A 14,220-nucleotide genomic window follows, 5' to 3' on the forward strand; every position below is an offset into this window, starting at 1 on the left:
CTCCAGCTGGACTGATGCCCAGAGTCCCTCGCTGCCCTTCTCACACTCTCTGCCAGCGATGGGCCCAGGGCCTGGCGACCCTCACCCTGCTCCCCTCCTTCCTGTCTCAGCCACCGGCCACTTCTCCCCAACTGTCCCTGAAGCTGCAGGGCCAGGATCCCAGAGCCTCCCGGGCCTCCTAAAGGCAGAGCCTGATCACAGCTGACCACAGGCCCCCCGGCCACTTCCAGGGTCCCAAAGCCCCTGGAGGTTGAGGTCGTCCAGTGTCCCCAGGCAGCAGGGGTGGGGCTGGCAATGGGCCAGCTGCCCTGTGCATCTGAGGGGTTGCCTGGGTGGCTTGTCCCGTGCTCCTGGCTCTCTCTGTGGCATGCCCTGCCCTTACCTGGGAAGGTGGGAGCAGCGGGGGCTTTGGAGCCTTGAGAGTTGTGTCTGCCTTTGTCCCTCGGGGCCCCCACTGTCCTGTTGTGCACGGCCAGGCTTGGCGAGGGTAGTGCCCGGGCGCCTGGGCCTTTCAACTTGGCTCCCCAAGAGTGAGCTGCAGGGGACGCGGCCAAGGGGCCCAGCGCTGGTCTGTGAGCTCCCACCCCGAGTCTAGCAAGCTTCACCTGGAGCAATAGTGGGGGAACCCGAGAGCCTGTTCCAAGGCCAGTTCTCACCTGAGGAGACCAGGAGTCATTGCCTGCCACCTCGGGCCCCGAGCTCTGTGCTCTCATGGCCTTTTCCAGCAGCCTGAGCTGAGCGTGAGGCTGGGGAACGTGAGGATTCGCTCAGGTACCCACGACGTCAAGCAGGGAGGCTTCAGACAGCCTGACCCTGCCACAGCTGGTGGCTGCTCCTGGCCCTGCACCCACTTAGGTGGGGAGCGTGCCCTCTTCGGGGGAGGGCGTGGGGCGACGTGCTGGGCACATCTGAGCCGGGACAGGCCCAGGCAGAAAACAGGGCCCTCAGACTCCGAAAGACCAGCAAGTGGTCTGACAGGCATCCGAACCCTGATGCAGACGTCCCCACGGGGGAGGAGACCCTGAGGCCGGCTGCCACAGCGAGCAGGCTGGGAAAGCCGGGTGATCTGTGGGGTTAATGGACAGGGGAGGCCCTGCCTTGGCCAAGCCCCCGCTTGCTGGGGGTCTGTGGCTGGGTCAGGCAGGAGGCGGGGGAGTGGGACCAGACGCCTCCTCGGTCCCGTGGGTGGTGGCTTCCGCACTGTCCTCTGGGGCCTGGACCTGGGCCTTGCCGGGCTGAGGAGACGTGGAGGCCTCACTCACGTTCACGCTGGGCTCAGTGAAATGTTTGCGGACACAGCCCAGTGAGCGAGAAGAACACACGAAATAGCATTTATCTGGCATTTTATGCTCTCAAGACGGCTTCTGAAATGCTGCCCACTTGATCTTTGTTAGGATAACTATCGTTAATAGCCACGCCTCCTGCTGAGACGTGGCTCCCTAGGCGCCTGCTGGAGCTGGGCCGTGATGGTGTCCGTGGCCTGGAGCCTTCTCCTCACCCGCCAGGCAGCAGCCATCATTTTTTTTTTTAAAAGATTTATTTATGCATACAAAAGCTGGGGTGCAGGCCAGAGATGCAGGGGATGAGAGGATCCACCAGAGACAGAGCGGGGAACAGAACAGACAGACGGACCAAAGACACTGCTGAGGGGAGTAGCGGGCGAAGAGGTCTGCCACGCCATGTGGGTAGTAGCTCCCTGGCCGGGGATCGAACACGTGCCACAGTGGCTGCAGACAGCTTCATAGGTTGTGTCTTAATCCCTTGTGCCACCAGGGAGGCCCAGCAGCCATTGTTTTGAGCACCCGGAACTTTTCAGGTGGCTCAGACCGGCTGTGCCCATGCAGGACCGAGACCCGCAGACCCCTGACCGCTGGCCGCAGGGCAGGCACAGAGTGCGGGTGGAGCCGGGTCCGTGAAGCTGAGACGCCTCCACGATCCTTCACCACCGGGAGGCCCCCGTTGGAGGCCAGCTGGCTCACGCTCCGTCCGAGCAGAGCCGGGCCTTGCTCTGGGGAAGCCGCCCTGAAGGGCCCGGCTGCCCTGCCTGTCTGGAGCTGCTCGCACTGCGGGCCACACGATAGGAAGGAGAAGCCAGCCCTGGGGAGAGGCAGAGGACGTCCCTTAACAGTGACCCGGGAAGCGGGACTGCAGCCCGCGCGGCTGCAGCGTGGAGAGGCAGGGCTGGGCGCCCGGGCCCTGAGAGGAGATCTCGTTTTACTAAGCGCCGTCTTTTGTGCGGGGAAGGGCTCGCAGGTCTTGAAACAGACGTTCACCTACAGAGATGCAAGGTGGGGTGTTGCTCCCTGGAAATGCCGGCCGAGGAGCCACAGTCTCTGCAGCCCCCTCGGACGCAGGAGGGGACGCAGGTCCCAGGGTACAGGTGCGTCGGGCGGAGCTTTGTCATCACGGGGCCTCCTCACTGGCCCCCTCTGCGGGTGGGTGCTCCGCACTCCGATTCGGGCAGCACGTTCCGAGCCGTCGGCCGCTCTTTCGAGAAGTTGTCTTAGTGGCAAGTGGCCCCCATCCACTGAGATCACCCTGCTGCGAACCCTTGACCTTGACTGAGCTCACGGAGTTGAGGGGGACCCCAGACAACCCTCAGCTCACAGGTGAGGACTCGAGACTCAGGTGAGCTGAGAACCCGAGTCGGAGGCTTCAGACCGGGAGGGAGGGGCCTGCTGACCAAGTGGCTTTCTCCGGGCTAGAGGACCTCCCGCCTGGCGCAGAGCCCCCCCAGGAGGGGCGGGTGGAGGGGCCTGCACCTCGGTCCTCGGCCCCCAGGCCTGGCTTGCTGGTCAGATGCACTGACCCGGTGCAGCCCTGTCCTCGCAGGGGACAGGCCCAGCCGGCTTGGGCGCAGGCTGCGTGCTGACCCGGGGACGGGGCGCGTTTCCAGTGCCTGCCTGGGGCTCAGGGCGTGGACACCTGCCTGGGAGCCTCTGTCTTAGGCGCCCGGGTTGGGCTCTCCCCATGGCTGGGACCCTCCCGCTGTGTCTCTGCGCCCGGCCAGATGGCAGAGGTTGGGGGCCACTGGCGCTGGTGACCCCCCGCGATGTGCTGCAGCCCTGAGGGCGTGGCCAGCGTGGGATGTAGTGTAGCTTTTCCATGACACATAATAATAGGGTGGAGGGCGTGGGGTTTTTTTTTTTTTTAAACCGTCCTTGATCTGTGAGGCTTATGGAGAAGCCCCCTCCCCTGGCTGGGCGTGGCCCGTGTCAGGCCCCAGCCGCCCTCCTGGCTCGGCGCCCCCCTCCGGAGCCTGGCCGCTGCCCTCCCGCCCGGCCGGAGCTTCGTTCTGACACGCAGAGCGGGCGGGCGAGCGGCACCTCAGCCGGCCCCCGCGTGAGGCTCCCGAATACCCAGCCCGCGGCTATCAGTCATCTCCCAATGAAAGTTCAATTTCATTATGTGTGGCTCGTCCTTCTAAATCCGACTCCTTGATTTGTATTTAAATGTCATCGTCATGACCTCCCAGGGGCGCGTATCAGCTGTTGAAAGGCTGAATCACACGCGATGGTATTTTAAAACCCAGCGCTTTTTTATAGACGTCAGAAATCACAGCACCTTTTTTTAGCGCCAACTCTTGACTATTATTGTCACATTTAGCCATAAAATTAAACATGAAAATTGGCATTCGATAGTAGTATTAATTCTATTCGACGCCAACGCACCGACGTTGCGGTGCGTGAGCAGAGTCTGCGGTGAGCAGAGTCGCGTGGTGGCGGGTCCTGGGTGGGGAGGCGGCCTTGCGGCACCGGCCGTGCGGACCTGCCCCCACCTCAGCTCCCGCTCGGGCCCTGGCGTCTCCCCGCCCTCAGCACCCACCTGGACCTGGGGCCAGGGGCGCGGCAGCAGGGTTTGCTTACAGAGGCGGACTTGTTCGGGGACAGACATATCTTAGTGACTTTGCACAAGCCCCGGCTGGGGTGTCCGCCAGGTGAAGGAGGCGACACGGTGCTGGGCACGGTGAGGCCCCTACACCGAGCGGTGGCTGCGCAGCCCAGGCGTGGGTGCCTGAGGCCTGCACGGCAGCCAAGCCTCTGGAGCGGCCTGCGTCGTGGCCTCTGCTCCAGGTCTGGAGAGGGTGCGGGGCTTTGGTCACGCGTGTGGGCCGGGCCCGCCTCCCTCGGGGCTCCCAGTCCAGTCCCTTTAACAAAGCGGGAGGCATGAGCCACAAACAGCCTCCTTTAGGGAGCTGCCTGGCGCGGGGTGGCTGAGCAGGGCGCCTCTCCCCTCTGCTCATCAGGAGAGCCTGGTGCTTGCACCCGCAGGCCCGGAAAGGTGAAAGTTATTAGTTCCTCCGGTGACCAGGCGATGAGCTGACACGGCCTCTGCAGGGGCCCCGGGAAATACTCTGACCTTTCGTTTGAAGGGAGCACTGGTCTGCTTGGCTCCCGCGAGGTGGGGGGGCCGGAAGAGCTCTCCTGGGTGGGAAATTAGAGGCGTCCTTGCCGCCCTTGTAGACGGCGCACACAGGGCCGAAGATCAGCGGCTGGCGGACTCCTGGAAGATGCCCGCCTGGGGAGGAGCTCAGGCCTGCGCGTTCAGACGCGGGTCGCGGCTCCTCCTTTTACCAGCAAAATGAAGACTTGATCCTGGGGGGCGCGGGCGCGGGCGTGGGCACAGGGCGGGCACCGCCCCCAGGTGTGCCTGGGGGATCCTCCGCGCTCACCTCCCAGCGCCGCTGTTTTCAGCCTTCGGGTCGGCAATTCCGCGTCTGAAACGGAGCCTGGCGTCACGGACATGTCTGTTTTGGCTTTTTTCAACCTTTTTTTTTTTTAAAACAAACCCCTGAGTTTGGACTCGTAGAGGGATTCTTAAGTGCATTGCGCTCAGTCACGTGTGGGGTATTTTGCAGACATCTCCGTGCTGGGAAAGCATTTCTGGGAAAGGGAGGGACTTACAGGGGGTTTAGAGCAGGCGCGTGCGGTCGGCCTTGGGTGTGGCCCGCGCGGCTCTGCAAAGTGATTCAAACTGTGTTAATGTTTAAATGCCTAGAAAAGAGACCAGAGTCGAGATGCTAACAGAATACAAGATTCTGAGTGCCTTCAGCCCTTTTTTATGTTCCTCTGCTTCCCTGATGTTGTACAGCTCCGTCCACTCTGTCCTGGCGGGGAGGAGTCCTGTGGTTTTCACATCCTTGTTGCTCAAGGAGTCCTGGGCTCTGCTCCCGCGGGCGTGCGGGGCGTCCTGGGCTCTGCAAATGCTGGTGTGCGAGGTGCCCTGGGCCAGCTGGCCAGGCCGTTCCCTGCTGTAGACTGAGGGTGTGTGGACACTCGTGATCTCTCTAGCTGTCGTGGCTACAGGGAGTTTGATCTTGTCGTGAGCCCCCAGCCCCCCGCAGAGCTCCCCGTCTGTCTCCTGCATGTAAAGGCCACACCTCCAGGCCAAGAAGCGTGTGCTGGGCTGGGCTGGGCTGAGGATTTTGGCCAAAGCACAGCCCATGGGGTCATACAGATGTCAGTCATTGGCCTCACTGTGGTTCTCAGTTGTTGCCAGTGCCTGGGGGTCCGACGTGAAGACAGCTCCCCTCTTCCAGGGAGGGGAGGTTTCCAGCACCCGCGGGCTGCAGCCCTGGCCTAAGTGAACATCAGGTCGGGATGTGAAGGCCCGGGCTGGGGCAAGGCTGGCCCTGTCTGGTTGTGGAGACGAGGGCTGGGTCAGGCGAGGGGCCCAGGGAAGCTCTGAGATCACCATCCACCAACTCAGTGGCCCCGGGACAGCAGCGTGCCGGGCTTACTCTAGACCTGGGAGGCGGGGTTCCCTGCCCGGAGGCTCTGCCCTAGGGAGCTGAGTTCCAGGGGGACCGATAGACAATTAACAGATCTAAAAATAAGGATTTACAGCTCATGACAAATGCTATGACAGAAATAGACTGGAGGCTGCAGGGGGAATGGGTGAGGGGAGGCGAGGGGGCTGGGAATCCGGGGGATCTCGGGGAAGCTCCGACCTAGAGGATGAAGGGGCCCAGCTGGTTCACGGGCCAGTGACTTCCCAGCACAGGGAGCGGTGTGTGTGCAGGCTGAGGCAGGAGGAGCCTGCTGTCTTCTAGAAACTGCTGGAAGTCAAGAGGGCTGGGCATTGGTCAATAAGGGGGTGCAGGTTTTGCGGAGGCTGTGATACTTGAGCAGAAACCGAGGGTGGATGGACATAGCTTAAAACACAAGTGGGCTCCTGGCACACGCTGGCAGGAGACGGGGTGCTAGAGCGGCAGGGGCCTGGCCCCTGTGAGCAGGACGCTCCTGGGTGAGGCCGAAGGGCGGGATGGCAGGGAGGGCTTGGATGCCGAGGTGGGGATTTGCAGGGGCTTGGGGATCTGCAGGGCTCAGCCATTGTCCATTGTCGCACTCTGGGATCCTCCCGGCTGGGCAGGGTCGGCTCCCGAGTTTAGGCTTGGGATGCCGCGCCCCTCCCAGGCTGCACTCTGGCCAGGTCTTCATTTCTGAGCCACGAGTTGAACCAGCCCTGAAGGCAGCGCTACCCTGGGACTCTGTTATTTCATTTTCTCAGGATGAATCCGTTATGAATTACTGACGTTAATGATTCATTATCCAGCCTCACGCTGGCATGTGCCAACTCTCCCACAGGCAGCAGAAGAAATTGCCCAATTGATTAATTCTCTGCTGTTTCTCCTCCTAGAATGGCGATTCAAGTGGACAAGTTCAACTTTGAGAGTATCCCCGAGTCCCCCGGGGAGAAGGGGCAGTTTGCAAACCCAAAGCAGCTGGAAGCCGCGCGGCAGGAGGCCCGGGGCCTGGAGATCAACAACAGGCTGGGGCTCCGCTGGACCATCATATCCTTTCTTTCAGACACCCACTGGCCCCGGGTCAGGGCCATGGCTCTGGGACTGGCCAGTGCACCAGCATCCCCCCCTGCCACCCCAGAGGCCCTACCTGGTGCAGGCGATTCCGGGGGGCACGGGCCTGCTGGGGCAGGCAGAGCCTGTGTCTCGGGAGCACGTGTTTCTTGCCAGGGTTGAGATTCATCAGCGACAGACCTAAGGGCCACCTATGGGTGCTGGGCTTGAGTGTCACAGACTGATGGCTGAAATAGGGTGGCCTGGAAATGGAAATTGGGGGCACCACTTGCAAGGCCTGCAGATGCTGTCCTACAAGGCTGAAGGGTCAGAGGACAGTGTGGTGGGGTGTTTGGTCAGATTGCTGGCCCGCTCTGGACTTCAGCTCGGTGCCCAGCTTGTGGTTGGTGCAGGGGCTGTTTGTTGAGGCACTAGAGAGGCTGAGGTGCAGGACGAGGTAAGAATCGCCCCCGTCTCGCGCCTCGGGCTGAGTCAATGGACCCAGAGGAAATCGAGGCTCTTGCAGCGGAAGGCTCATGCCTGTGCCCGCCCTTGGCCTGGTCAGTGAGTCCCCCTTGCTGTGCTGGGCTTTGGGATGCCCTGGCTAAGGGGAAGGACAGACAGAGCAAGGGACACTCGGGGTGCAGCCTGGAAGGGCAGACAGGCGCTTCCTATGGAGAGGCTGGCGAGGGTGCAGTGCCTCGGCACGTCCCAGGGACTGCAAAGCAGCAACCCCCAACTACAGGGGACACGGAGGCAGGGGCGGCAGATGGGGCTCTCAGTCCTGCCGGGGAGACAGGCGGGCTGAGACGACGCGTACAAAAACCTTTGTGCACGACAAGGCTCTGCCCAGATGTGCCGGTGGCTGACCGTGACGTGAGGCCAGTCCTGGCGCCCTTGCCTGCCCTTCTCTAAACCGGCTCTCGCCAGGGTCGCGCCACCCTGCCACCACCAGCACAGGCTGTGGGCTCAGCGGGTCCTTTGGGGTGAACAGGGGTGTGGACAGCAGAGCGAGGGGCCCGTGGAGGTGGTGGGTGGATCCTCGCGCTCACCCTTCCCAGCCACGGGGCCTTGGCGAAGTTACTTGGCAACCCTGAAGCCCAACGTTGTGAGGACTGTCTGTGAGGACCTGTAGGCAACTCCCACAAGGTGCCCTCTGAGTGCCTGCTGTGTGCCAGGCACAGTGCTGGGGACCAGGCCACCACTCCTTGCTCTCCAGGACTTGGCGCTGCAGTCTTCTGAGTTCTTCCCTCAGACGGCAGCACAAGCAGTGAGGCTGATGGAGGAGCGGCTGCCGCTGGCTGGCCTGCAGGCAGGGGAGCTGGAGCAAGTTCGAAAAGCCAGGGTCAGCCCCACACCCCGAGCTCCGAGGCTGGAGGCCTAGCGAGCTCTGGGGACTCCAGGTAACCCAGCTAGCAGAACCTCTGAGCCAGGCAACGGCTAGCGTGGAGGGGCTGTGAGGGGATTTTGTGGCCTCTCAGGAGGGAGACAGAACCTGCCTTGCGAGGCTCAGAGGCAGGGTGAGTGGGCCAACCTGATCTGGGAACAAGATTTCTCGAGCTTGGACACACAGGGTGGTCAGTCTTTGCTCGTGGTTGTGGTCTGGACCAGCAAAGCCTCTGCAGCACACCTGCCTCCTGAGCGAGAGGCAGCAGGGGCACTCGGGGCCAGAGGCCCACTGACCACGTGGGAGCCGAGCACTGCCTCCCAGGGGACTAGAAAGGGCTTGAGGGGAGGCTGCTCTTCAGCACCACGGAGAGCTCCGGGCGGCAGCTCGGGCAGGAGGCGGCCGGGGCAGGAGGCGGCCCGGGCAGGAGGCGGGTGTCCCGTTCTGGCTCCAGGCCTCCTGTGGGGAACTGGCATGTTGACAGCAACGTGTGGGAGAGCGAGGGCCAGCTCAGCGGGCCTTGGTCCTACCACTCCCTGGCTGTTGAGCTTCCTTAGTCTCCTCACGGGACAGTGACGTTGACACAGAGAGGAAAACAGCCGTCCCCACGCCCGTAGGCCCACCATGCTCTCAGCTCTTAATTTGAAAACAGTGAGTGTTAAATGGAGACGGCGCATATTCGGCACTCACCGCAGGCGCGCTCATGGGAAATGTTCTTTCTGGTAGAACTAATGATAGGAATTATTGTCGCCGTCATCATCATTTTCAGACCTCGTACCGAAGTGCCGGGTCTGTGTCTGTAAGAGCTAGCGGCCGGCCAGCTCCGCCAGCATCCTGTCGCTGGTCGCTGCCCGTCCGCCGGCTCTGAGTCGCTGCTCCCAGACTCACGCCGACGCTGTCTCAGCGGCTTGTGGGGCTACGGGGGGGCCGGGGGGGGGCTGCTAGCAGGTAAGTGGCTTTATTAGTGCAGCTGTATAATTTTATGGCTCGCGCCCGAAAGGAAAGGCATACAGGAGCACGCTGCTGGAGGGCTTCCAAGGCCCCGGTGCCATTCAGCAACTTCGCGATTACTCACACGCCTCTCGCTCACCATTCCAGAGCCCCCGTCCTGCCGTGCTCCACCAGGCGCTTGTCTGCAAGCACCGGGGTGCCCTCTGCCTCCAAAGCTTGGCGTGATTTTTTTTTAATTAGAGGGAGTAATATGCTACACTCTGAAGTCTCAACTTCCTACAAGTGAAAATCACCCCTGGAGAGAATCCGGATCAGGAAGCGCAGAAGCGCATGTGGTCATCCCGATGTGTGGTCCGGAGCGCGGCTCTGACTGTCTGGTGGGGCCTGGCCCCTGGTGGTTGCCCATGCAGGATCAGCGAGCAGGTGCAGAATGGCTGCCCTCACCCCCAGGGAGGCTGGAGTCAGGCTGGGGCCCGCCAGATGTCTGCGCCCTCCCTGCACCAGGCAGGCGCTCCTCTTTTTCCTTCAGAAAAGCTGGCCCTTCTTCCCTGATGACTCTCCTCCCTCCACGGTCCTCACCAGAACTAATTTAATATGGCGCATTGTGCATTAAAATAAGAATATTCGAATCTGCGGGTTGAAAGGAAGCAAAACAATCATCCCCTTGTCTTCTGCGGGAGCCCAGCAGCACACAGACTTTCCCAGACGCTGCCTCCCTCGCACCCAGCGTGCCCTCTGGGAAGGCTCAGGGCCTGGGCGTGAGCGGGCTGCCCCTCTCCGCGGGCTTGCCTGCGGTTTGCTCAGGTCCCGTCGCCGCGCCTGGGCTGGGAGGGAGCCAGAGCATCACACCTCTAGGGTACCTGCTGCATCCCACCGGGACGCCAGGGCCCTGGGCTCATTCTGGGTTCTGGGGAGAACAGGTGGTTCCCTGGAGGTCACGGTTCACAGTGGAGCCCATCCCCCCTTCCTGCCGTAACACAGGAGACAGGCCCCTCCGGTGGGCCAGCCCCTGCTCCCTGCGAGCCTGACCACCTGCCCAGGGCCTGAGGTGGGCTTCGAGGAGAAGCCCCCCTACGAGGGGGTGAGATGGGCAGGGCCAGCAATCCTGGAGAGAGAGGTGGCGCCCGTGCAGAGGCTGGGCTGGACGCCTCACCTGGAAGCCACACCGGCCTTGGCACAGCCAAGTCATCGTGCCAGTCATCGCTGCGTGGGGGTGAAGCCAAACAGCGGGAGACCAGACATGCAGGGCAGGTCATCTGGGATGCCCCAGAGCCTATGCAGCAGACACAGGCTCAGGGACGGCTTCCTGGAGGAGGCGGGTCCAAGTGGGGAAGTGAAGGATGAGCAGCCAGGAGGGCGAAGGGGGCGGGAGAAGCACCTCCAGGCAAAGAGCACAGCATGCAGGGCAGCGCAGGGTCGGGGGAAGCATCTCTAGGCAGAGAGTGCAGCATGCGGGGCGGCGCAGGGTCGGGAGTGCGCAGCTCTGTGAAAGCTGAGAGTCCAGACTAACTGCAGGCCCTAGCTGGAGGGGCGGGCTTCCTGAGTGCCCTCCCTGGAAGTTGTGGTTCCCCTCTGGGATCCGCTGCTCTTGGGGGCCCTCATGTCTGTGCAGCTCTCTGCAGCTGCTGGGCTGCACTGCGGTGGGGTGATGGCCTCGCTATGCCTAGACACCCCCATCGCACCAGCAGATGATCACCATGGGCCCTGGGCTTTGATCCTTCTGGCCCTGGTGCCCCTGGCTCCCAGCCTTGCCCCCTCACCTCTGTCTGCAGAGCATTAGTCCACACCACCGCCTGCAGGCCTGGCGAGCGCCTTGGCTCATTTCTGTGTCATCGTCCCCAGAATGTGAGCCTCACATCTGCAGGCTCCGTCCTCCTCACCCCTGCCCGGCCCTGTCCACACGCCCTGTGCGTGGGATGCGGTTATCTTGCTACAGGAAGGAAGAAGGGGTCGCCCCACTCTCCATCGCAGGAGAATGCCAGGGGTAGTCTGTTCTCCTCAGGCCAGTTCTGGCCACTCCTCACGTGGGCTGACGCGCTTCTGGAAAACTCTACATTTCAGTGGTAACAGGATGGTGGACAGCACTCACTTGGCGACTTTTAGCTGCCATCTCCCTGTGGGCTGTGGCTTCTAGAAGTGCCTGATGATGCGCGGCTGCAGCCTGTCCCTAGCCCTTCTTTCAGCAGGACCTGGGAGTGATGGGGACGTCAGCTGCAGCCCGAACACTGCACTTAGTCTGTGCTGGAGAAGGGAGCCAGGCTGCCGGCCCCGAGCCTCAGGCACAGGCTGTTGAGGGCCAGTGCCGAAGACTTCCAGTTTCTGCTTCTCCAAGGCTAATTTCTTCACCCAGCGCTGCCTGCTGCGAGACTTTGGCCCCTCCGTTGCGAGCTCTGCTAAGCGAGCCTCTCCGTAACGACACGTGTGACTGCAGCGAGATGTGTGTGTGGCAGGACAGGCCCGGGAGCGCGTGACGCCACCGCGAGTCAAGAAACGCGTCTCGTGTCACTGGACGGGGCCAAGCTTGCAGGCTTCCTTGAGCAAAAACGGCCAGTTTTCCTTCTCACCCGGCAAGAACCGCTGTTGCATTGAGGTGATCCCAGTGGATTAAATTACTAGATCAGGGGCGAGGAGCAGACACATGCTGGGTCCCTCTGCCGGCTTCCCACACGCTAGTTCTTGTCTGGCTTTGTTGATGGGACAAACGCCAGCGCGTTTTCAGGCCGCGTTGTGACCTCACGGGACTGGCTCCCCCAGCAGGGCAGGATGGCAACGGAGGGGGAGCCTCACTGCCCTGAGAGCGTAGGCCTGGTCCTGGTTTATGGGGCCGATCACCAGGGCAGGGTGGAGGGAAGCAGGCAGGGTCTGATTCTCACAGCACCAGAAAGGGACCTGGCACCACCTTGGAGTCAAGGTCTTGGCCATCGGTTGGGCCCTCCATGGAGCAGTGGGGAGACACAGCCAGGGGCATGACTTCCGGCCCTCAGGTCTCTGTAGAAACTTCTAGCACTTCTGGCCCTGGGGCTTAGCTGGAACCGAGTTTTCCTTGACTGCACTCACCCTTCTCTGAAGCGCACGGGCGAGGCGAGCGTGGAAGGCCTCCTGAACCAGCTGGTGCTGGAGCACCTGCAGCTGGCGCCGCTGCAGTGGGGTGAGTACTGCCGGCGCCTCAGCCCGCGGGCCAGTTCTCCAGCCGCGCTGCGGGCGTCACAGATGGCGGGGCGGGGAGGCCTTCGCGGCGCTGCACCCACGTCGATGCGCACCAGCGGAGCTTTGAGCGTACGTCAGCGTCTCCGGGAGCACCTTGTCCTGTGGCACGAGCTGGGGAAGGGCTTGTGCCCTCAGAGGGGTTGATGGGGGCCATGTTCCGCCATCCGTTGAGGCTCGGGACCGCGTCGTGTGGGCGGGTCGCGGGCGGAGATGCCAGGTCAGATCTGAGTGGTGGTATCGGTCGCTTCTGCTCCTGCCGCTCCCGCGGCCTGGACTTGGGGGGCTTTCCAGGTTTGCCCGCGGAAGAGTATTTTCTAACCCCCTTAACTTAGCTTGGCGTGCACCCCCGAGCGGTCACCCCCAGCATGGAGGCCGTGTGCCTGAACCCCTAGGAGCCCCGGGCATGCCTTTCCGGGCAGCAGTCCCACACGTAGTTGTGAAGCAAACTAAATGTCGGAGTTTGTTGAAGGGAGAGGCTTGATGCTTCTCCGGGAGTGGCCTCACCCTGCCACCTGTTTTGGGTCAAATACAGTCAGTTAACTTGTCTTTGTTTACCCCAGAAAGCACTGCAAATTAGCGTCTGGCCTCTTCTTTGTTAATAAGCTTGATCTCCCCCTTTCTGAAGCTAGAGAAAGGAAAGTAGCCCCCTCTTGAAGCGCTGAGCATCCCCCCCTCGCCCCCAGCAGTTTGAGAGCACACTCTCCCCCTTGCTCCACGGGGCGGCTGCGGACAGGCCCGGGCTCCTGGGGCGGCCTCCCCCTCGCTGGCCCAGCCCGGGAGGCAGGAAGGGTGGTGTTTCCTCAGGCGGGGTCTTCCCAAGGCTTCCCCCCGCCGCAGCTTTCCTGGGCTGGGGTGTCACGCGGTGTCGTGTCCTGGGTGCACCTGAGGAGGGTCAGGCACCAACCTGCTGCCCCCAGGATGGGGACGGGCCCCAGTAATTCTGTCCCGTGGGAGTCCACACGCAGGGACGCGGCCTTCCCTGTGAGTGAGGGGCCATGGCGGGCACCGGGGCCTGGACGCTGAGAGCACAGCGACTCTGAGGGTGGGTCTCCCCTGCCCCCGTGTCCCTGTGGGCAGCCCCAGCCCCCGCACATGCCCACAGGCTGCTGGGGGCCCTGACTTGGGTGCGTGACCGAAGGGGCACCTAGGAGCAGAGACCAGGGAGAAGCTGGGAGCAGGATGAGGCTCCTGGTGCCCTGCAAGCCAGCTGCTGTCCGGCCACGAAGGACGCCCTCTGCGGGCGTGCTGTCAGCACAGTGTTAAGTAGGCGTGCGGGGAGAGGAAGGTTCTGGAACTGACGCAGCAAAGGTGCATGAGGGCCGCCTCGCTGTTCTGCTTGCCCCAGCCAGGCACAGTCATCAGGTGATGCCGGGTCCTCCCAGCCACTGGCCCCGGAGCAGGGGCTACTCTCACCAGGGGCAAACGGGGAAACTGAGGCTCGGAGGCCAGCACTTGCCCAAGGCCTCAGGAGAGGTCAGTGCTGGGTCACCCCCTCGCAGCCTGGGCAGAAGCCCAGGTGGCAGGAGGACACCCAGGCGATTGCGAGTTTCAGACGAAGAAAAGGTTTTCAGTGTGACCACGGCCTTGCAGCTCGTGTTGCCCCTCTGGCGCGCACTGGGACACTTGGGGACGTGTGCAGTAGTGGGGAGGGGAGGGGAGCTCTGGGAAGTTAGAGCTGGGGAGGATGTTGGCTTGGCTCTGATGCCCATCAGCGCAGAAGAGTCCAGAAGCTGGGCAGGGTGGCCAGAGGCAGGAAGGCTGTGGGCTTGGATGTTGCGATGTGTGTGTTTGAGTCCCACTGGGCCTGTAGCACCCCACCTGCGTCTCCCGCGTCTGGTGAGAAGAGGGGGGACCAACTAGAGGGACCCTCAGGACGCCT

General features: G+C 62.5%; 1 protein-coding gene across 6 annotated transcripts in view; it reads left to right on the forward strand.

Annotated features, from left to right (window-relative positions):
- The window catches only part of TRAPPC9 (trafficking protein particle complex subunit 9), a gene marked incomplete at its 5' end in the record, with an annotated part of 197,730 nt that overhangs the window by 150,511 nt on the left and 32,999 nt on the right, over positions 1 to 14,220 (forward strand). For all 6 annotated transcript variants that reach the window (XM_084230212.1, XM_084230214.1, XM_084230215.1 and 3 more), the window contains 2 exons: positions 6,640 to 6,793; positions 12,192 to 12,282. In XM_084230212.1, the coding sequence (XP_084086338.1) occupies positions 6,640 to 6,793; positions 12,192 to 12,282 (245 nt within the window). The remainder of the gene's footprint in view (positions 1 to 6,639; positions 6,794 to 12,191; positions 12,283 to 14,220) is intronic.

Source organism: Talpa europaea, assembly GCF_964194135.1.
Source record: "Talpa europaea genome assembly, chromosome: 3".
Lineage (NCBI taxonomy): Eukaryota > Metazoa > Chordata > Mammalia > Eulipotyphla > Talpidae > Talpa > Talpa europaea.